This window comes from Arachis ipaensis, chromosome B6, assembly GCF_059453495.1.
Source record: "Arachis ipaensis isolate K30076 ecotype BB chromosome B6, ASM5945349v1, whole genome shotgun sequence".
Classification (NCBI taxonomy): Eukaryota; Viridiplantae; Streptophyta; class Magnoliopsida; order Fabales; family Fabaceae; genus Arachis; species Arachis ipaensis.
In genome coordinates this window covers 143,485,778-143,510,890 of record NC_142441.1, presented here as the reverse complement: position 1 = coordinate 143,510,890, position 25,113 = coordinate 143,485,778, and the positions used below count along the sequence as shown (strand labels likewise).

Genomic DNA, 25,113 nt, shown 5'->3' with positions numbered 1-25,113 from the left:
GAAAATGAGTCGGCCTGGAAGAAATGCTAAGAAAGGGTCGGTCTAATACTAGAAAGCCTGGATGATGAAGTGGGTAGTGAAGCAGGGGCCAAGGGATCTGACTTTAATCTCTCTGATGATTAAACTTATGTTTACTGTTTGATATTGGCACACTTAGACTCAATTTGGTACTTTGTTTTGGCTTGTTTCTGTTGGAACAATAACTCTGTGATACTTTGTAGACACTTTTGGGTTATATTTTGCATATTATGTTTCCATGTTAAAATCTTCTTGCAGGTGCCCCTTGATGACAAAAGGGGGAGAAAGTGATGAAAATTAAAATGAAAAACAGGGGATGAACAGGGATGAAATTTTCCTTTAAAAATTCATGATCACCCTTGATTAAAAGAATACATGGTTGATAATATTTGTTGCATGTTGATAATATTTGATTTGTTTCACTGTGATTACTGCTGCTGAAAATACATTTGGTTTATGATGTGTAAGAATGCATTTGTTTTGATGAATGCCTAGTTGTTGAGTTATCTTGATAAATATGCATGCCTCTATTGAAATAAGAATTTTCTGATTCATCTTGGTAAATATGCTGACTTGATAACTTATTTATTTTTTTTGGCAGTTACTTTAAACTGTGTAAAATATAACAATTGCCATGATTGATGTGATCATGTGTGTTTCAAAAATATTTTTCTTACCACAATAATATTGCTCTGATATCTTAACTGAAAAATTTTAAAAATCTTTTGAACATCATTTTTCTTTGTACTCAATTGATGTGTGTAAAGTTTGAGCAGAAAATCAATTTATGATAACAAATAAGTTTTGATTATCAATTCAAATCTGCTCATAAATCAAGCATTTAGCATCATGTAATGAATATGCTAAATAACATTGTTACTTGAAACTTGATTAAAACTGTTACAGGTTAGTGCTTCCCTTGATTAGATTGGCATATATTAAGTGGAAGCCTTGTGACAATTTGAAAGGGGGAGAAAAATAAATCTTCAAAGGGAGTACTCTATACTCTAATTTTTAAATTTCTTTCCATTTCAATTTTAATAATGTTTGTCATCAAGGGGGAGATTGATGAGTTTGAAAAACTCTATTTCTAAATTAGTGATGATCAAACATTATTAATGTAATTAATTTTAATTTTCATATGTTGATTTAAATATTTTTGCAATGCAGATTTTAGTGTTGGGCCGAAAAATATTAGCTAGCTCAATTCATATACTCAGCCTTGGAATTGAATTTATATTGCTAAAATAATGGTTGTGTTAGTTGGGCCAGAATTGATGAGTTAAGCACAATTGATCTTGTCATTAGAAGTGTGGCTGAAATATTTTGAATGGGCCAGATTCAATTCACACTATCATTAGCCCAACTCAAAATCTTGGTTGGATACTCCAATGCTTGATTCGAAAATATTTCATCAGAAAAGCAAATGTTGATATTTGCCTATGCCTTCCAACGGATCTCAATACTAACCATGTGATGGATTTCAAATTCATTCAATTACCATTTATTGCATGGAAACTATGAGAGAGAAATTGACAAAATTGATTTGATGGTGATTAGCAATGCTACACGCTACTCCACCTAAGGGAAGTAAAAGCAACTCACATTAATTAATTTACTCAAACTCACTTGATTACTTTTCTTCATATCTCTTTCTCTCTCATCACTTTCCTTCTCTTCTTCGGTCCTTACACAGCAAACCATGAAGACTTTGAGCTATCAAAAAGAAGGGAAGGCAAGCTACAAGACCATCTCAATGATGACAAGAAAACATAAAAAATGCAGTGGCTAAGATCTTTAATTAAACCATGAAAGGAAAGATATGGTGATGAGATCTCAGCCTCTCCATACCAAAAATGGTTAAGGAGATTCGGCCAGCAGGAAAGAAGATCTTGGAGGAGATGGCTTGTCACCACTTTTGAGTTCACTCATCACAGAAGGTAGCTAGGGTGGCTGCGTGAGGAAGGAAGCAAAAGTGGAGTAGAAGAAGTCATCATCATCATGAAGTATCAAGGGCCAAAAATTCATCTTGGAGAGCAAGCCAAGGATGGAGAGCTCGGATTGATGAAAAGTGATGACCAAGAAAGGACTAGAGGTAATTGCATGTTGATTATTGCATGGATTATCTCTTCTCTCTCTCTGGCCGAACTGGTTTTGTTACTTGGAGAAGAAGAAGTTGGCTTAGTTTTTGGCTTCAAATGTGGAGGCTTCCCTCTTCTATAAAAAGAGAGAATAGCCACTGTTTAGAGTAAGGAGAAAGTTTGAGAGTGCAAGGCACAGTGTTCTCAGAGCTACCTGAGCTTACAGTTTTCTCTTCTCCTTCAATGTATTCTGTTTTGTAATTTTTCTGTTTAATTTTGTCATGTCTTGAGTCTCATGGAAAAAGGCAAACAGTGAGGTTTGTATGAAAAAGCCATAGAGCGGAAAAAGGCAGAGAGTGCAAAATTAAAAGAAAAAGTCATAGATGTCCTTAGAGTTCCTTTGTTCATCTATGTTGTGTTTCATGATTCTGTGGGAATCCCCTTGTAAGTTGGGTTAGCATTTTACAGATTGTAATCAGGAAGATTATAGTGAAATTCCATCATGTTTGTGATGGAGACTGGATGTAGGCTGCACTACACTTAGCAGCTGAACCAGGATATATCTGGGTGTAATTTTCTCTCTTCTCTACTCCATTTCTATTTCTACTGCATAGGAGCAAAAACAAAAAATATCTCGTGTCAAGAGACGAGACAAAAAAAAAGTCTCGTGGCTAGAGACGAGACAAAAGAAAAAGTCTCGTGGCTAGTCACGAGATAAAAAGACAAGAAGTTTCTAAAATTGGTTTCAAAGGTCAGCAAGAATTATCAAGCAAAAAGGGGCTAAGATTCAACCCCCTTCTCTTAGCTACTGATAACCATCAAATACAATAATCACATATTAATTATTCTATAAAGATATCAAAAGACATTTTTTATTTCATTCTAATGTTTTCTATTAATAAGTTCAGAGCAAATGAACCGAGTATCTATTTTTAACAAGATACATTAGTATCTTTATGACTTTAAGATATAGTACTATTAAGACTAAATATTTTTTCATTTTCTTACATTCTTTGAAAAGATTATTTTCATATCTAACGATTTGATGACCATTGGGATACTAAATACATGTGATTCGTTCATATAAATCTTTTAAAAATTTTCTCAGCATAAGTTAAGTATTCTTAGCATATTAATTATTATTTATAAATTAAAAATATATATATTAATCGAAAAATACACAAGTATTTTTACATGATATAATAACATATAATTCTCTATGTGATTATGCTATTTTCTAAAATAATTTTAAAATATATCTTAAAAATAAATTAAATAACATATATTTATTCATAATACAAATTTAATGGTTAATTTTTTGGTACACATATTATTCTTTGAATTTAAATACCTTAATAATAAAACAAACATACATCTCCTTTTAACCTTTGAGTATGATTTAATTTCTCCATCCTTAACTTAAGATGGTGGAACCGTGGTTGAATACCTACAAACCCAAGCATCCTTATAGACAAGTCCTTGGCTACAATAATAATTGTTTTGTGGGCTACAATGTCTGTGTTCACTACATATGCATAACCCTTCAAGAGCACACCCATCACTCTTCTCTAATTCCTTCCCAAACAATATTTCATCAGACCAATTACTAGAAAACACATTCTGTGGATCCAATTGTTGTTTTGCTTCAATAAACTTGTTGTAATTTGGGAACTTCTTATCCACTCCCAAGAATGCGATGTTCCTATTCTTACCCCAATGTGGCTTAGCTCCATACTTAAAAAACGCCATTTGTTCCAATTCTTCCCAAATATCTTGGTTTAATCGCGGAGTTAATGCCTCATTGGCTCTATAATAATTGAAATCAATTACTATAGAGTCTTCGGATTGACCTAGATATGCATCCGACCGTTTGATATAACGTAAGAAAATGCCGTTATAGTTGTCGGCTCCACAAAAAGATTTGGGGTTTAAGTCTCTGAGCTTTTTCACGTCCAAGACGAAGTCGCGAAAAAGAGAAGCCGGTAAGATTGGAGTGGTCTCAAAGAAGAACAAGCCTTTGATTCTGGGATCCCAAGGACATGATGTGTGAAGTAATGGTGAGTTCAAGCATGAACCTGAGGCTTGCATTTTGCCTTGGTAACCTATTACTGGATAACCGCTAAAAAACATGCCATCGTTCTTTAAACCATTTGCTGTAAGTTTTCTGTATGCTAACGTTGCTGCAGCTGTTAAGCATTTCCCATGCGTGCTTCTTGTTCTTTCAAACAAAGTCTCTGTTCATCATGATGCATGCATTTAGTTTGTATCTAATGAGGTGAAAACTCAATACAATTGTCTTTAGGTGACGAGGTTGTTAGTTGAAAACTGTGAGATAATAATTTAGTCAAATATATCATATTATTTAACGATTTTTAACTAGTATTTTCATATAAAAACAAAGAAAAGTTTAGGGGCCAGCAACTTTGTTAAATTCTAGTTAACATGTAATCAGCAAAAAAAAGTGAGCAATTGGATGAAATTTCACACCAATCTCACACCATTAAAACCATTATTGATGACTATTTGATGGTTACAAATCACAAAAGTTGCTGGCTCCTAACATTTCTCTAAAAACAATTATACGTGAATTTTCTCTATCTAATTAATTCAAATGCATTTAGGTATTTTTTTTATCAATTGTTAATAAAATAAAACAAAATTAACAAAATTAATTTGGAATAGTAAAGGTTGCATATTTAAAAAACTTTAGGATAAAAGGGACATTTTGGTAAAGTTTTCATCAACATTAAGAAAAACACACACATAACAAAGTTTAGAATATCAAAGTTGCATATTTACTTAAAAAGAATCACATAAACTAAAGTTTAAGGAGGGGGTAATTAATAACATACTTATTTTGTTTAAATTCCTCACATTTAGAAAAGCTCATTTATATAATTTTTAAGTTTAGGAGAATTCAAAATTACTTGAATTTTAGTAGATAAACGAAAAATGTTAGGAATAGACTAGTGTTGGTTCAAATGTAAAGTCAAAATAAAAAAAATATTAGTTATATAAAATTTATGGTATATAAAGTAAAATTTAACTCTTTTAAAAAAAAAAAGAAGAGTGGTTGAAGAGATCATTTGTTAATTATTATTAATTACCTGAAGCTCTAACTGATTCGGGGATCAAAGTTGGATTATCTTGAAATCCAATGAAGTCAAAGACTGCATTACCAGAAGTATTTAAGGGAACCCTCGAATCGTATCGATAAATTGCAGTGTGTTGTGATGGATACCAAGTTATGTCTGCAAATTCATATTTCTTTGCATGATCTGCGTACAAATCTTCAAGACCAACATCGGTCGTGAAATTGTAGGTTATGCTTCTTTTGAACCTTGGTTCCACTCTTAATGTTACCTATACAGGTTATAATAACATTGCTAATTTCATCATATTTTATTAAGGATAAATACAAAATAATTAAATATGTGCTAGCTATAAATTTTACATAAATTGAAATTGTTGATACAAAATTTTTATGAACTATTGATAGGTCTTCTATTGATCATCTACTAATTTCTGCAATGACGAGGACTACAACAAAGATTATTAAATACTCAAAAAAATATAATAATAAAAATAATTCTCAAATACTTGTTATTTTGTTTAATTTTCATTTGAGAATAGTAGAAGTATTATTTTTCTATTTTTGCAAAAAAAAAAAAAAAAAAAAGAAGCAAAAGCAACGTGTATTATAATGAAATTAAATCATACTTCTAGCTAACTCATTCACATCTCGTCTAATGTTGGATCAACGTTTAATTATTTAAAGGTGAAAATTTAGGTGTAGTTGACTTCACGTGAAGTTGATAATTGAGAGCCGTTAGATGAAAATTTAGTCAACAGTCAAATCATCTAATGACTCTCAACTACCAACTTCACGTGAAGTCGACTGCACTTGAGTTTCTACCTTATTAAAAAGATAAACTAATTAATATAGAATATATCTAATTTCTTGCGCCACTATTAGTATAATTGTACATTTTTTTTAGGTAAAAATTCAAGTACAGTTAACTTCACGTGAAGTTAATAACTAAGAACCATTAAATGATTTAAATGATTTGACTAAATTTTCATCTAATGGCTCTCAGTTATCAATTTCATATGAAGTTGACTACACCTGCTACCTTTCTTTTATTATTTTAGTTTGTTTTTTTTTTTACAACAATAACAAAATCTTGTCCCACTAGATGGGATCAGCTTATTTTTTTTAGGTTAACAAAAATTAAATTTTAGACCTAGAAGCTTTAATATCATCAATGATTACGAAATTATGTTTTTGATTGGTGACGATTACTTTCAACTTTCTAGACACATCAAATTATTATTCATACTACAAATTATCCGCGTATAAAATTTATGGTTCTTTTAGATAATGATTGGTCTTTTATAGGAATGGCAAACACCTGTCTCTACTCGACTGTGTTTGCACCTCGCTCTCAGCTCGTCGCTCACCCTCTTCTTCTACGTCACTCTCAATCCGTAACTCACTCACTCCCACTCACAGTGCACACTCCTCCCTCACGCCTCAATGTCGATCGAATCTCTGAATTTCTACTTTGTTCTTGACTTTGAATTTCTTTTTAAGTTAGGATTGTTGAATGAGTTATTGAGTTACAAAATGAACATCTCGCATACTATATTGATTTTGGGGTTCACCAAGGATCGAACTCTTGACCTTTCGAATCTAGTGCTCTAATACCATATCATGATACCACTCATTCCAAAAGCTTCAGCTGATGGAAAAAGGTAACACTAATGGTTATATCTCTAATACTCCATAAACTTCCATTGTACATATTGTACAAGTATTCCATTAGCTCCTCGTACTTTTCCTTTTTGAATTTTTAAGACAGTAAAATTATATTGTCAATGTTGTTAATTTAATTTTGCTATAAATGTGAATATGTGATGTTGTTAAGATTTCCTGATTCTTGATTTTTTATTTCTAAAAATACTGATTTGTGGTCCTTATCCTTAGAAATTATTTTTTAAACACAAAACTTAAAAAAAAAACAACATCAGCCCGCGATAGGCGGGATAGGAGATTCAAGATCATCACATTAGGTGGAGTGAAGTGAACTAACTTATGTACAAGCAAATTTATGGCAGGATAGGACGGCCTGACCCACTTATCACTCCTATCGTTCCAAATCAAATTATATGAAAAATATTACTTTATTCTCACTTTTTAAATATTACATATCTATTTTAAAATATGTACCACCTTAAAATATTATTTAATATATATATATATATCAATAATTATTTAATTTATTTTGACATAAATTTTATATATTAAATACATCAAACAAAATTATTTTAATTAACAGATATTTTGTTTTAAATATATAAAAATTAAAAGAGATCGATTTCTGAGAAACCAACAAACATAAAAATAATTATGGCAGAGCTAGCATAATACAAATAACCCTATATATGGCATGATGAAACGGTAATACCTAAATTAAAGGATTAAACTAATGCGTACTCCAAAAATAGATGTTTAAGTTACTAGTTAATTTTGTTTTATGAATAACATGCCAAATTTAAATTTTTAATATATTTATTATGTAAAAAAATTTAAAAATTTTACTAAGAATAATCTCAACAATATTTAAATCCTATATACTAACCTTGGAGATAGCACCCAAGACACCGAGTGATACTTTGGCAGCATTGAACAATGGATTTTGTTCGTCCAACCTCAAAATCTTGGCATACCCTTCAGATTTAGAAGCAGGGACAACAATGCTAAGCCCCACAACATGATCATGAACAGAACCACCTTTTCCCCACCAAGAACTCCCATGTGCCCCTGTGCTAATAAGTCCTCCAATTGTTATACCTGAAGAGACAATGCGAGAGGTTAAAAAGGATCATGGAAGCAAACGTGCAATGACATGTTTTTTTGGATTGATATGAATTACTCAACGTGCGTAGATCTTTACGGAAGAGAAAGTGTCTTAAAATGTATATTACAATTATATTACGAGAAGAAACACGTAAATGATTATATTTCTAACAAAAATAAAGCGTCTTTTTATACGAAAATGTTTATATTAAAAAATGATAATTTAGATATTAATTAGTAATTTTGTCGTAACAATATTATGAAATTATAAGTTTTTTTTTTAAATAAATTGTATCTCCATATTTAATTTTTATTCTAAAATAAAAAATATAATGATATCTAACATTCTTGTAATAAATATTAAAATTTTTATCAAATTAAAAAAAAAAAAAATATATATATATATATATAATATGTTGTCAATAACCTTTGACCTAACAAAGACTTTGGCCATAATCTTGTAGTATGCTGCAAAATACTCACAGAATTAAGGAACCACACAAAAGACCGTAAAGACAAAATCCTTAATGAGCCTAACGGAACCAGGGGCCGAAAACTCTTGTGGTCCAATGAGTCATTTATGGTCAAATCACTGTTAGAAACACGGACGTTACTAACGGGAAGATATACCAACAAAAAATAGTGACAAATTTATATGATCGTAGTAATTACTTGTAATATCTTGTATTTTTGTATCTAAATTTTATAATGAAATTGAACGATTTTCACTTTTAAACTCTGCGCTTAATTTAGTCTTTTCTTCCATTCCCTCAAAATATTTTCATCAAGTTTATAATTTTTTTTAATTTAAACCTTAACCTAAGGTAAATTCGATTTATAAGGTTGCAGACTTTTCCAATTCTTTAATTGTTAGTTTCTTTTTCCTCTTCTTGAGTGCTGCCACTAAAAAATTAATAAAGTATGCTAATGGTTTGATTTTAGATGTTGATGATGTGTGTAATTTTTTCACTTTATATGATTCTTAGACTCTTTCATATCTCTAAATCATGTGTTTTTTTGTACTTAGTACTAACTATGCGCTGATTTGGTTAATGTCTCTTTTTTTTTTATTTAATAGTAGTTTTTTTAACGTGGTTGTGTTATTCATTACTTGTATAAAAAATTAGATTGTAACGAAGAGACTAAATTATATACATACAATTTCACTATTTATATATTTTAATTGTTATATTTGTTTTGTCTGTGTTTTTTTTTTTTTTTTGTCAAATACAATTTCGGTGCCCAATTTGACCTAATGCATTAATGTAGAGACTTTGGTGATGGAATAAAATGGTTCAATTGAAAATAAATGTTAAAATTATAAAAAGTACTAAAAGAGTATATGTTTATCTTTGATAAAATAACTAACTAATTTTAAAAAGTCAAAAATACTAACTATAATTGAGTGGAATAATAACTAATTTAATTACTTATTATTTAATTATTCATTATTAATTTATGGCAACATTAATGAACAGAATCCTAACTTTTAAATTCAGAATATTAATTTTACACATATATCTTATTAATTCAATAAAAAAATAAATTAAAATTAATTTTATTGAAGTTCATTTTCTAACCATGTACAAAATTTTTATTTTTTTCAATTCAAAGGTATCAAATTCTTAAGTTTTAAATTTATCTACTTTAATTTTTACTTATACCATTTATTTTTAAATTCAACAATCAAAATTCTAAATTCTAATTAGTATGTGAAATTTTTGAAATATAGCTTAAAGTTATAAATTTTACAATTTGATATTTTTTTATCAAAATTAAATTTTACTCTAAATTAAAAAGTTATAGTTACTTCACTAAACAAAATTCAAAGTAATATTTATAATAAGATGAATGAAATTTTTAGCGACAATGTTAAACGCAACTTTTATTTAGTAGCCCATTTGCTCTTAACAATAACTTCCTCCCACTATTCTCCAAATTCCCTGTTAGCTCCTGATGCAATTGATTCAAGTTTGATAACATGCTGCCAACCCCTTTCGTTAATAGCATTCTCTTTAGTTCGTAATTTCTTAGCTTCTGCACTTAAATCAAGCTAACTAACATTCACCGGACGTTTTGTGGAAGAGCAGGGGACCACGAATTGCGGAGAAGACTTGAAGGAACCCTAAGGTGCTCCATTGCACCTCTCTCACCGTCACTCTCTCTGGAGGTAGTGCTCGAAATCTTGCCTCTCTAAAACACTGTAATACGAGTGTCATTTAAGTTTTCTCTTTTTGTCTTGTTGTTGGTGGAGATGAGTACGTTGTCTGAGGCATGACCAGAAACGATGAATTTGAGCAACTCTTTTGAAAGTATGCTTAATAACTCGTTTTTTCAATATTTTTTGTATAGGAACTAAATCTGCGTGTATCAATACTGCAATTTTGGCTGTTACGATGCTGGGATCCCATGCATGATCTTATAACTTCAGTGCCGGATACCTTAATAGCACCATTTGCTTGGTATGCATCTATTATTCTATCTTACTTGACTTTTTCAATTGGCTAAATTCAAGTTTGTTGTTTCTTTTAAACTGCTCAACTTTTGATTTAACTTTGTGACTTTGTAACTCTAATGTTACTGTTGGAATTCTGCCACCAAAGTTGGATAAAGTGACACTTTTTCAGATTAATTTTCATGGCATCATTTTGTTTTATATATTTTTTTTAGTCAACAATGAAATTTAATTTTAGACCTTTCTTTTTTTTTATTTCAATATACATTCTTTCTTTTGTTGCTTATTGTAGATAGATTCTAAATTACCAATTGACATTTTGAAAAATGTTATGCAACTGACAACTGAAGGCTACAAAGTAGCTACAAATTATATCTGAGAAGTAAATGTTGTACCTTAATTTTGCTGATCATCTTTGAATGAGTCAAATTATGGCCTATTAATTTCTTAGCTTAATTCCTGATCTCTATCTTGCTTAGCAAATTTTATTAGAGCACACAAAGCAATTGGAGTATCGACGGGGTGTATAATTCATTGGCTGAAATTATGTGTCTTTTTTGCTATTTATCTGAAAATATTTTTGCATGTGGAGCTTGATAAATTCATTGTTTTGATACTTTCAAGCTTTCAGTTTTCTATATCATTTTAGTAAAGTTTGATATTTATTTTGTAACAGTTTTATTTGGATTTTTTTAAACATTAAATCCATTTAATCTAGGATATTTGCTTTTCAATACTAAGTATTTGTTAATTTTATATTTTTATACTATGGATAATATGTATAGCAATGTGACTTTTTTTTAATATTATATGATGTAATTTTATATTAAGGAGCATTTTGATTATTATATATTTTTTAATTTAACTTTTATCGTTAGCCACGGAAAAAATTGTGACAAAAAATCTCGGCCTGATCAATTTTGTCACGGATAAAGTGTGGTAGAAACAATTATTTCGTTGTGCATCCTTTTATTTTGCCACGAAAAAGAGTGTGTCTAAACATGCTAAAGTTGTGGCTAACAAAATATCTCCACGGGTGTTAAAACCGTGGCTAATTAAAAATGTATCGCCCTCTTTAACCACAGATGTTCATTTATTGCGAAAGCATAATTGTCACAGTTTTTTTTGGAGTTTAACCACGATTTTCTCGTGACTAAATCCTTTATTTTTGGTAGTGAATGGCAAACGTTTAAGGATGGGTGATGGAGTCAACTTCTATAGTTCGAGGTTGTCCAACACTCGATCAAGGCTTTGGCAGGTTAGGTCACCAGGTGTTGTTCAATGATCGATCGAGTTGTTCCACCAACTTCGACCAATGGTAGGTCAGTTGTCTGTGTTGGCCGAGGTCAATCAGTAGTAGGTCGACGTAGGCTAGCCATATGACAATAGGTCAGGTAGATCGGCAGTAGGTCGATAGGTCGAGGTAAGTCAATAAATGTGTGGTCAAGGAGCACTTAATCAATCGAGGTAGGTAGTTAGTCGGTAGACAGTTGGTAGAATAGGTCAACCTCAACCAACTGGTCATTGGTCGACAAACACGGTTGGTAGGTAGGTAGACGGTAGCTAATTTAGTATCGAAAGGATAGTGGTAGATCAATCAAGGTTAGGAGGTGGTCACCGATTGTTAGTGGGAATTAATATATCATTGGATAATCTTTAGTCGGTCGGGTTTGGTTGTCAGTTGGCGTCGTTGGCAGTTGGATAAGATAGGTTGTTGGGCTGTCGATTGGTCGACGTTGGTAGTTGTTTTGGGCCTTTTAGTGAATAGTTAGTCAATCTATGATCAACATATATTATCGGTGGTTGGTTGGTAGGTTGGCGGTTAGTTGATCGGTGAAATTCTGTCAATAGGCGGTCATCCAATGCTATTAATATATTTTTCTATAGGATTGTTGGTTTTGTTTTCTTTTCAAAATCCTTTTAAAATATTTTTTTATATTAATATATAAATGAAAAATTATTTGTTTTATTTGAAAATATCAAATAAGAAAAAAGATATATTGAGTGAGCGGAGAAAGGAGGGAGATAGAGAAAAAGAGAGTTAAAAAGAAAGAATTTTTTAATTTAAAAAAATATTTTATTTTAATTATAATAAAAAATATTATTTATTATATTTTAGTTGTTAAATTAGTAATTATTAATAATTAATAATAATATATAAGAAAGATAAAGTAGATGAAAGAAGAAGATAAATAAGAAGGAGAGAAAGGAAAAGAGAGAATTTAATTTTGGAGGAAAGAAATTATTTTAATTATAATTAATGTTATGTGATATATTTTAATTGTAAAATTAGTAATATGTATTTTAATTTTAAATATATTTTAATTTTAATTTTAATATTTTAATTTTAGTTACAATTAAAAAATATTATATTTTATATTTTGTATTGGTTGTCAAATTAATAATTAGTAATAATATATAAAAGAGTTAGAGTGACTAAAAAAAAAGATGAAAAAAAAGAAAGAATTTTTTTTTAAAAAATTATTTCAATTACAACGAAAAAATAACAAATAACATATCTTAATTTTAATTAATTATAAAATTATTAATATATAATAGATATGTATTAATATATCAAATTATCTAAAATATAACAAATTCATAATAAAATTGGCGCCAATAAAACCGTGAATATAGCAACTACATTTAAAATAACTCAACATATACCTTCCCAATAAGGTGAGACCACCAAACTGAATCCAGCAACTTCAACTGCATCAATCAACTGCCGAAGGCTGACGCCGGCATCAACGGTAACAACGGCATTGGCAGTGTCGATTTGTATTTGAAGATTATAATGCTCTGTGCTGATAAAAAAACTGCTTTGGACAGCTTGGTCAGGGCAGGCGAGCTTGGGCATAGAATGTGAGAATCTCGTGACCACTTTGGCTTTTAGATTGTGCTTGACAGCAAAAGAAACGGCTGCACGAAGCTCTTCTTCAGTTGTTGGGTAGGTTGCATTGAGGGCATAACAATCTTTTCGGTCACCCCATCTGCCGTAGGTGTTGTAGAGAGTACAGAGTGTTTGGTTGCATTGAAGTGGTGATTCTGGTATCCGAGCCTCAATGATTTGGATCATTGAAGGAATGTGAGTGATAGCAAGAATCCACCAAATCCAAAAGCTAAAGCTAACGCTACCCATTTTGATCATATTATGATGATGATGATAATAGTGCTTATTACGGGTAAGGTTCAATTTACGTGAGGGATATATATATATATATATAGGAGTATAGTACTTAAGCCTGCGGTTTGTTTACAGAGATAGGACACTGGAACTGCGTTTGTTTAGACAGGACACTAGGACAGGGACACAAAGACACAAAATCATTTTTGACAGAGAAGACATAGACAGAAACAATGTGTCTAGAGACACTAAATGTGTATTTTGTGTCCATTCTGACAGGCGGAGACATTAACAAGGGACACAACTTATTTTTCATTTTTTCTTTCATTATTTTTGTTAATTTTTTTTAATTATATTTTTTATTATTATATTTTTCATCTTAAATTTTTTGAATGAAAAAAAATGAGAATAAATTGAATTTTCATAATTTGTTCTAGTTTATCACCAAACAGAATACATACAAGAACACAAAATTTTGTATTTCTGTCCATCAGTGTATTATCCTGTTTTGTTCTTAGTGTCTTGTCATGTTGTGTTCTCAGAAACAAACACAGCATAAGGCATGGGTATGGGTGTGATTTTTATTTTTTGTTTGTTGGGGATTAATATTGCATTAAATATTATGGGCTTCATTAGATAGAGCGTTGAAGAAGGGGAGGAGATGTAATGTTCTATGTCTAGAAATATCCTTGCATTTTGTGTGGTCTTTTCTTTTTCGAGTTAACTGAAATAAATTATATTCGAAACCGAAAAATAAGATCAAGTTCTTAATTAATACTTAATTAAGAGAAAACTTTATAGCATTGCTTTAAGAAGAAAATTTTTCCACAGCAATTTTTAGGTCCAATACTTTATAGGGGATCTTTTTAAATAAATAAAATAAATGTTTAAATTACAGATATAAACACACATTGAAAAGAATTTATATTTTTATACCTTATTATTTATTGTGTTTTAAGATAAAATAATTTTTTCACACACGTATCTCGTCTCTTGAAGAGACAGAATAAACAAGTATCTAGTATGTAGACGAAGTAAAATACTACAATCATTTTTAAGCATGTTTCATCTATGATAAAAATAAAATATGTGTAAAATTATTTTTATCTAACTTAAACTAACAAAATGTATACTTATTACCTTCTATCATATATATAGAAAAATATGTGCAATAAAATATTAAAGGATCACATTATGAGTGCATTATTTGAAGGATATCAAATTATTATGCATTTTTGTTCACGTAAACTTCATTGATAACAACTCAATCATCAAACTTTAAACACACATCCAAAAAGATCTATTAAATTTAGACATAATAACCAATGTATATTAATTAGAATGTTCACTCGTATCTTTGAGGCAAAAATAGAAAAAACACAAGCATATTTGTGTTGAAAACATCTGATTATAAAGATGTTGGGAATGGATACATTAAGGTATCTACAACATCAATAACTAACATTTAGGCCACAACTTACTAAGTGAGGTAAACTAATACAAAAAAAAATGTGCATAAATTAGAACTGTATATTGGATTATTTTATTACGTATTTCATTTTCACAAAAAAGCGATATAATTATGCATGTATATCGTTCTTACCATATAGACGAAATACGTTTAAAAATAATTATAGTATCTTATCTTATTTTTGTGTTTATTCTTTTTTATTTATCTTGTCCTCACCAAGAACGAAATATTTTGTGAAAAAAAATCATCCTATCTAAAAACGGAATAAGTGATATAATAAAGTGTAAAAATTAAAAATTTGCCTGTTTATATCTATAATTTTAATATTAATTTTATTTATTTAAAAAAAACTATAATTTATATAGGATTGCCTTGTCTTTTTTTTTTCCATCGATTTCTATTTATAATTGGACAAATTATTAAAAATATTATCCAAATATTCATATGATGACAAAAATATTTTAAATATGAAAATTTTAAAAAGTTTAAAAAAAATTTAAAATTTAATAAAAGTGATCTATGGTCAATTAATTTTATTTCTCATAATGAGAAAGAATTAAGGGAGCACTATATGTGTTATTCGCATATTAAAAATTAATTATTAAATTATTTATTATTTTTTATATATAAATATATTATTTAATTTATTTTTAATATATATTTTATATTTTAAAATATATTCTATAAAAATAACTGACACATATTAAAACTTAATTATTAAATTATTTATTATTTATTTATGTATAAATATATTATTTAATTTATTTCTAATATATATTTTATAAAAATAATTGATTTAATAGTTGAATTTTATGTGACTTTAACGTAGTTGAATAATATTTTATCACAAAGGCATTCTCATGATGTGTGAAGTTAATTAGTCCTTTTCATCAACTACTTGATGATTTGATGGTTGGTTATTTTTATGAAAGTTTCTATTTTTGAATTTTTTTTTGTCTTTTTCATCTTTCAGTATTGTTTTTATTTGTGCATGAGTTTTTCATATGCATATCTAATAATTTACACTATAATTTAATAATAAATTCTGTTTGGTCAACAATTAATCAATTATCAGTCCGCTACGTTACCAACAACATTTCTACTAACTTCTGCCAACTCTTATTTATAATTGTGTTTAATGGAAGTGTCTTCGTAGATGTGTCTAATAAAAATATCTTTTTTATGGCTGTGTTTAATAAAAGTGTCTTTATAGATATATTTTCTGGATGTGTCTCTTTATATATGTATTTAAAATATAATAATTAAGAAAAAGTATAGGGTACCAACATATTATCTGTCAACTTATTGCCAACAATAATTAATTATTATATTTTAAATACATATATAAAGAGACACATCCAGAAAATATATCTATAAAGACACTTCTATTAAATACAACCATAAAAAAAACATTTTTATTAGACACATCCATGAAGACACTTCCATAAAACACAGTTATAAATAAGAGTTAGCAGAAGTTGGCAGATATGCTGTTGGTAACATAACGGACCGAATAATTAATTATTATTGACAATAAGTTGACAGATAATATATTAATACCCTATACTTTTCCATCAATTATTTATCGTAAGTTACTAGGAAAAGGCGGAACAAAAGAGAGGTAAAGTGTTGAAGGAAACCAAATAATAGAGGTGCATTCGTGGAGAAGTTTACTTCTTAATTTCCAAATCAAGCTAAGATGTGATGTTTTCAGTTTTTCTTATGTAAATCTTTAGGGCACTTTAATCACTATTCATGTGCAAAAGTGATGCATATAATAGAATTCATTATAATAACTAAAAGAGTAAATATCAAATACTATTCTCGTATTGTGGTATGTATCATGTGAAATAATGTCTATTTATAGAATAAAAATATAATTTAATCATATCATTAAAATAACCTAATATCAAATTATATAAACATAAACCAATATAACAACATATACTTATTAAATATTATATTTTATAATATAAAATATTCTAAAAATAGTAGTTTAATATTACTCCTCAAACACAAGTCACAATCTGAGTTTGTAATTAGGAATAAAAACAAAGAAATAAAAAAACTTAAATAAAAATTCTCAAAAAATTAAAATTAATGTGAATTAGGAGCCTCAAAATGCAGACGAAACTAGGGTACAAATAGAATTATAGAAACTTAAAATGTAAATCAAATTGTTAAAATTCAAGATACAAATGAAATGGTAGAAATTCGAGATCTAGATGGAATTGTGAAAAATTCAAAATGCAGACAAAACTGCAAACAAAAATTTAGAGTACAGACAAAATTGTTGGAACTTTAAATGCAAACGGAATTGTCAAAATTCAAAATGCAGACTAAATTTTTAAAAACTTTGGAATGCATATGAAATTGACCAAAAATAGGATACAAATGAAACTATAAAAACTTAGAGAGTAGAGATAAAATATATTGTTGGATTGAAAAAAAAACAAAAAAAAACAAAAACAAAAATACTCATATAAAAAAAAGAAATAAAAAAAGAAAGATCATTTTTAAGGAAAGAAATAATTCATCCTTCATATGTATAAAAAATTGTTATTATAATAACATTTGGTATAATTAGCTAATATTATGAAATGCGCGTTTTACCCGTATACATATTATAATAAGTGTCGGGTATGTCTAAAATGAGCTCAACATTTATGTGCTTATTGAATGTGCCACATTTATATAGACCATTAGATTTGTTTAGATTAAAATCAAAGGCTAATATAAAAGAAGAGCATTGATGGACTCTAATAAATACAGAATATCATAGTACATAAATAAATATTTTAAATGTCAATACTTTAATACATAATACTTTAAATGGCAACATAATCTTTTATTCTTAAATAATTAAATATAAAATATATAAATACAAAATATCTAAATATTTTTATTTATTAAAATTAATTATTATGCAAAAATTTTTTATAATATTAAAAGATTATATTAAAATAATATTTTAAACTGTAACATAAAAATATAAAATTATTAAAATTTTATTTTATATTACTTGATAAATAATTCAATTATTATATTCAAAATTTATTAACTAACTACTTTTATTAAAGTATATAATATAATTTTTCATAAAAATATTTTTAAAATATAATTTTTAGAGATTTAAATACAGAATATTTTAAAAATATTTTTATGAAAAATTTGTCATATATATGGTCTTATTTATTTTTGCCTTATAATCATTATGTTAGTTTATCATGTTTCAGAAGACCTGATGATTGAATCGTATATAGTATGAGTTTCGTTGTCGACTTTCTACAAACAATTAAATGACCAAATTACCCAGTGTTTGAATAAAATATAAAAAATGATACATTTTTAAAATTATAAAATATAAATGTAATAATCAAAACTAAATAAAATACTAAAATAATACTGAAATAATATTCAAAATAAAAAACTATATATATAAATATATTTGTGTAACTGATAAGTATTTTATTTTATAAAATAATTTTTTATTATATGCATGATTATATAATGAAACAATAAAAATTAGACCAAATAAAATTATATAATTATCTGTGACGCTTTAAATATCGCGTGAATAAGATAAAAATTTATACAGTATATTTATTATTATACTATGTTATTATATCTAATACTATTGGACTTATATCTTATTATTAGGTAGCTAAACATCTAATAGATAGGTTGTAACAATCATTTTTTTACATTTTAGTTCATAAAAGAATCCTACATCGAAAAATACAAAACAGAACACACAAAAAAAGGGTGTGTAAGTGATTAGCTAGGGACGACAATAAATAGGATTTAAATTAAACTCTATCATAATTTTATTTGCAACTATATATGAAATCTCTCCAAAAATTCTACTCTCCTGACTCTGTCGGTAGTTCCTCACATGTGCACATTGTAGATTCTAGGCAATAATATTGGAGACAATATTTCATCCTTCATAAAGTTATATATGTTTTTTTATAGGTACGAGTTTATTGAGATAAAGATATAAAGACATAAAATTTTATTTAACAGAAAAAATATAGATATTAATATTATATTTAATTTAGAGACAATAAATCAGATTAATCAGTATATTTTATATAATTTTTTATTAAAAAATTTCAACAAAAAAGATACGTGTTTCTTTGCATGCGTGGAAATGAGAAACGGGTTGATAATGCATCTAAAAATATCAACATCAATCAACCACCCTTTATAAGATATTTTCATGTGCTTATAATTATGGATGAACATCAAGTTATTGGGGGACCAAATTATTGAGGTGGGTGGTTGCTCTAGGGAGGATAACTGTCTTCTCACTTCATCAATATAGGTTCTTACAAATTAATTAGTAGTAAACTTTGATCGAGTACCAATAAGAAATTAATTTTTTTAGTTAACACTAGTTAATTTTTTAGAAATTATTTTATTTATATAATTTTTTTATCTTAAATTATAGATCCTTAACTCAATATTTTAAGTTATAAATCTTAAACTTTTAAATTCTCAAAAAAAAAATATTTTTAGAATTAAAAAAAAAATAAAATTGACCAATATTAACTAATTAAAAATTAATTTTTTATACTTTCTCAATTTAATCTATCAAACACAATGTTCTTTCAGTTAAGTGATTAAATAAGTTAATTTCTTTTTAAAATTGGTTACAATCATGTTAGATATATATATCAAAATCAACCACAACTATCATTATAGAATACATATAAAAATATAAAATATATATTAAAAATTAATTGAATTACACATAAAAATATAAAATATATTATTGTTAATTTTAATAGCTAATTTTAATATAAAAATAATATTTCATCTGAACTCTATTTAAAAATATCACTAATTAATAAATGCTGCATAAATAAGATGGAGTTTAAATTCAATCCTGACCACTCGACTAACTGATTATTTTTGTTTTTGAATGTATTATTAGGTAATAGTAATACATGTTTTAGTTGAGACCAAAATTTTTTGTTGCGTTACAAACACGTGTTTTTTTTTTGGCCTTTACATTACAAACATGTTTAACAGATGGATTGGACGGCGGATCGGACGGGCCATAAATGTGAAGATTTTTTCTATTTATGGATCATTAAATAGTAAATAATAATGGGTCATCCTATGGTGCTGAAAGCCTGAAACCAATTTTTTTCTGCCCGTACTGAAAGTGTGTGCATGATGAAGGAGAGGACACGTGGTTCTATTGCCTCCAAGTTATCAAACAATTTCTGCGGCAAGACTGATGGTGATGTAAGCTGAAAATTTGATTACATGATAATAATCTTTTGTTAATGATGACAATTATGTTATTGGGCTTATTTTTGAGGACCCAATAAATATTTGATTTCACTATTTATTGTTATGCTATGGAAAAAAATAAAGTGAACACAATGTATATGACATTGAACAATGGTTTTTATTTTACGTTTTGGACCATGAAATATGTTTTTGAACATGAACATGAAATTGGATCATAAAATACTATTATTGTAGTAATAAACAATAAAAATATAAAACCAAAGAAAATAAAAAATAACAATAATAATAATAATATTTTAAAAAAATAGAAGACAGTTCTAAAATTAAGGATTTAGGGTATAAAGGGAGAAGATACTTTTTACTAGTCCATGTTGTTGTAAAGCCCATGTTATTTAGTTTTGAAATCTTTTTCTTTGGAATAAAAAAAATTAATAACTTTATTTATTTAAAAAAAAAAGAATATTTGTTTAGATATTTAATTCTTTTAGTTTAATTATTTTTAATTTTAAAATTAAATAAATTAAAAATTTTAAGTAGTAATATTTTGAGTTTAAATATAAATTTTGAAAGTCTACGTTACAGCGAAAATGTATGTTTAAACTTAAAACAATTTAAAATAATTCAAGGTATGAATTATATCTATTTAAATAAATTCATAAAAAATTTATTTTCAAAATTTTTTTAATTTAAACATAGTTGTTCAATTTAACATAGACTTTCAACAGTTATATTTAAACTCAAAATACTACTATTTAAAATTTTTATTTTATTTAATTTAAAAATTAAAATTTATTAAACTTGAAAAATTAAATATCTAAATAAATATTCTTTTTCAGAAAAATAAAAGTTATTAATTTCCTTTAATGCATAGAACAAAATTTTAAAACAAAATAACATGCGCTTTGAACACCATAGAGCAATAAGAAGCACCTTTTCTCTTTGTACCCTAAATCTTTAATTTCAGACCCGTCTTCTCTTTTTTTTTTTAATATTATAACTATTATTATTGTTATTATCTATTTTCTTGGGTTTTATATTTTAATTGTTTATTATTACCATAAGAGTATTTTCATTATCCAATTTCATTTGTATGCCCAAAAAAATTATTCATGGTCCAAAACTTTAAACAAAAATCGGATTTCAATGTCACATATTATGTTCACTTCTTTTTGTTCAATAACACAACATAAAATAGCCACACTTAAATGTGACCTCCAATACTTGCTGAATCCTCAAAAATAGGCCCAATAATTTAACTCCCATAATTTACATAATATTATTATCATCTAACCAAATTTTGGACAAACATCATCAACTGATCACCATCAGTTTTGACGCAGCAAATATAGGTACTTTGGAAGCAACAAAAGCACGTGTCTTCTACTTCAAAGTGCCACATACTTTCAGCACCAGAAAAAAAAAAAAAAAAAAACTTTTTCCAGCACCCTAGCAATGGCCAATAATAATATCCATACTCTATAGACAGCATGGAGCCATTGACAGACCCAAGAAATTGTGTTTACAAGGTTACTAGAAGCAGCAATTAACAAGTAAGGAATCATTTTCTTCAATAAAGTTTATGTTATAAAAATTGAGTACAAGTGGGATCAGCTTTCTCCATAATAATAATAATAATAATGCGTTTTTCCTTAGAATGAATGACTCGTAAGTCATAAGCAATTTGATTTTAATGTTGTAATAATAAAGTAAGAAATTGCGTTCCAAAGATACTAAAGTAAACTGAAGTTCTATGGAGGTTACTAATTAAAGGGCTATGCTTGCGCAGGTTCAAAGCCGGTTTATGTCTTGTCAAATCAACCAATAGACTTTATGATTAATTGCCTTTACCTCTCAGCTTCTGTTTATATATAGACTTTTAATTCTAAACTTAACAAAAATACAAATTAATCTCCTAAAATAATTGCACTGTAAGTACTCTACTGCTCTTTTAAACTTTTAGTTATTATGGGCAACTTATCTTTTGATGAACTTTTTTTTAAAAAAATATGTCGATTTAGTAATCTAAATTTTTTATTTTTATTAATAATTAATAAAAAAATAAATATTTTTAAAAAAATTATTTTATATATACATAAAAAATCAACTACTCATTTATAAAAAATATATTAGAATAAATAAATAAAATAATATACATATTTATATATAAATACATAATAGTTAATTTGGTAGTAACGTGGTATTTTAGTATAAATAGGGACGGATTTATATTGGTTAGTGTGGGGCAAGTGCTCCATTGAGTTTTAAAAATTTTATATGTAGTATATAGTAAAAATATTTTTTTGCCCCCACAAAGTAAATAAATTTGACCCCATCCATATTTATTTTCTTGGTTCACAACATTTATATACAAATAAAAAAAAGAGATTAAATAATTTTATTATATTATAAAATATTATATTAATTATTTAATAAAAATAATTAAATAAATAATAAAAAAACTAATAATATTAACCTAATCAATTTGAATCATTTCAATTTTTCAAAGTGTTGTTTAAAAATTATTCAAATAATTTAGATATTTAATGTTGTTATCCGATTCTTCTCCTGAACATTGTTTTGCTCCACTAACCGCGTGAATGCGTAATTGTTGTCTCCATTTCTAAGAATAATATCTTCCGTTTAAATATATTAAGATGGAAATTTAGGTGTAATTAATTTTATGTAAAGTTAATAATTGAGAGTCGTTAGATAAAAATTTGGTCAAATCAGTCAAATTATTTAACCGTTCTTAACTATTAACTTCACTATCAGTTCTGATTCATCTTTCTATATGATTTTATTTAAGATCTTTTTAATAAAGTGAGAATTAGTTCATATATGTGAAAAAAAATTAAACTCCTGCCTTATTACATGTTTCTTTTTTTCTTATTCATGTGATTAATTTTACCACAAAATCAAAGAAAAATTATAGCCAAAGCAGTAGTAGTGTGTTGTGTATATATGATTTCACTACTATTTTTACGAGCAATTTTTTATTTTGTTTCATGAATTGATTTTAAAAGTATATTTGATTAGTGAATTTAATTTTAATTTTAATTTTGTGATGTTAAATTATTAACAGATTATTGTTTAAATAATTATTTTATTGTTTTAATTTATTTGTGAGATAATTTAAAAATTAATTATATTTTATAATAATAAATATAATTATAAAAATAATTATCATGTTATGTATATTTTGCTCTCACTCATAAAATTTTTTGGATTTGTTTTTGAAAATATCTGGGAGATCGATTTGCGTTTTCTTAAAGGTGAGAGGCTAAAGTGCACATAACCAAAAAATTAAGGGGTCAAATTACAATACACCCTAAATTTTATATGATCAATGGAATATTTCATTCCTTCCTTGCACGTATACAACATGGTGACTTTTTCTTTACTTAACCATGTAATATGTGATACTATGTTGAGGAAGGGAATCCCACCCAATTTTTTTTCCCCTTCAAAATTTGTTTGTACAAAGAGTTCATAAGAGGTTAAATGCAATTGGAAGTATAGAATATTTGATGAGTTTACTTATTAATTTCCCTTCTCATCTCCTCCTTTTTTAACAATGCAACCAAACATAACATTATGCCTTGTTGGTTTTCCCCCTCATCAAAATCATCACATTATTATTATTATTATTATTATTAGTAGTAGTAGCACATTAATAATATGTTACCAAACTTAGATCTCATTCTTCTCACCCTTGTCCATGCCTCACTCATTTGCTGTGTTCTTCTCTTAGTCATCTCCACCATCTTGTTGGTTCTCTTTGCCGCCTTGTCGCTCGCACTTTCCTCGATGATCATCTTTGATTTGCACGAATTTTCGTCGTCCATCATGTTGGAGCATTTGAAAATGGCAAAGGATGATATTGAATTGGGTGTGGTTCTGATTGTTGTATACTTAATTCAACAAGGTGTAGGATTTGTTTTGAGTTCAAAGCATAATCGTCAGCATAATAAGCACAAGTACAAGACGTATTGAAGAAGCAATGATATAAGATCAATAATCTTCTTCAGCTCTAATGGCACCATCATTATTCTCCCTATTCATATTTAAATTAGTTTCCACTTTTGACTTTTCATGTGGACTAAGAAAATAATTGGAATGCATTCGTCAGTTATTAATGTAAATAAAGAAGTAAGTTACAAAGTTATTATTGATAGTATTATTTTTTTAATTATTTTATTATCTGTATACTCTCATCCATTTTAAAATAAGACAATACAGAAAAGAACATAATAATTCTCAATTTTAAAATAAGATAATACAGCAAGTTTGGTCCAATAATATCATGTCCAAGATCGATATGCAGCCATATTTATGTAGTATAGTTCTTAAAGAACAAGGTTTTAGCCAGGGATAGAGATCACTACTTTTATAGGATGAAATTTGAATCGAAAATTCTCATATATGGCTCCAAATTTTATATCAATTGTTTTCAATTAAGTATGTACTTTGAGAAAACTGAATATTTATATAATTGATAGCGGTAACAATAATGTATATGTTATTTGCAGGAATGATTCAGAGACACTACTTGAGCACATGTTTATTACACGTGCGTTTTTCTGGCAAGTGTGGTGTGTTTGATTTCGACGATTTGGCAGAGTACGGATGCCTTTAGGAACAATGACAAGTCACCTTAAGAGCTGGATGACGGTATCATTGACAAAAGAAGAGCTGAAGAAGTGGTTGATTGGTTTTTTTTTCTCGATTCTTTGAGCAAGATGGGCGAATGAAAACATCTTTCAAAAAAAAAGAAATAGAGGCCAATTATATAATTGAGATGAGAGGAATTAACTATATAGTGAAACATGATGCAAA

General features: G+C 27.5%; 1 protein-coding gene across 1 annotated transcript; it reads right to left on the bottom strand.

The window, feature by feature from the left end:
• Nucleotides 1-3,388: 3,388 nt before the first annotated feature.
• LOC107605190 (L-gulonolactone oxidase 3) lies at nucleotides 3,389-13,589 on the bottom strand. The gene is made up of 4 exons (XM_016306974.3): nucleotides 13,082-13,589; nucleotides 7,742-7,953; nucleotides 5,207-5,462; nucleotides 3,389-4,333 (listed from the first exon to the last, which is right to left on the bottom strand). Exons 1-4 carry the CDS (start codon nucleotides 13,563-13,565, stop codon nucleotides 3,519-3,521), a joined length of 1,767 nt encoding a protein of 588 aa, XP_016162460.1. The 5' UTR covers nucleotides 13,566-13,589; the 3' UTR covers nucleotides 3,389-3,518.
• Nucleotides 13,590-25,113: the final 11,524 nt, after the last annotated feature.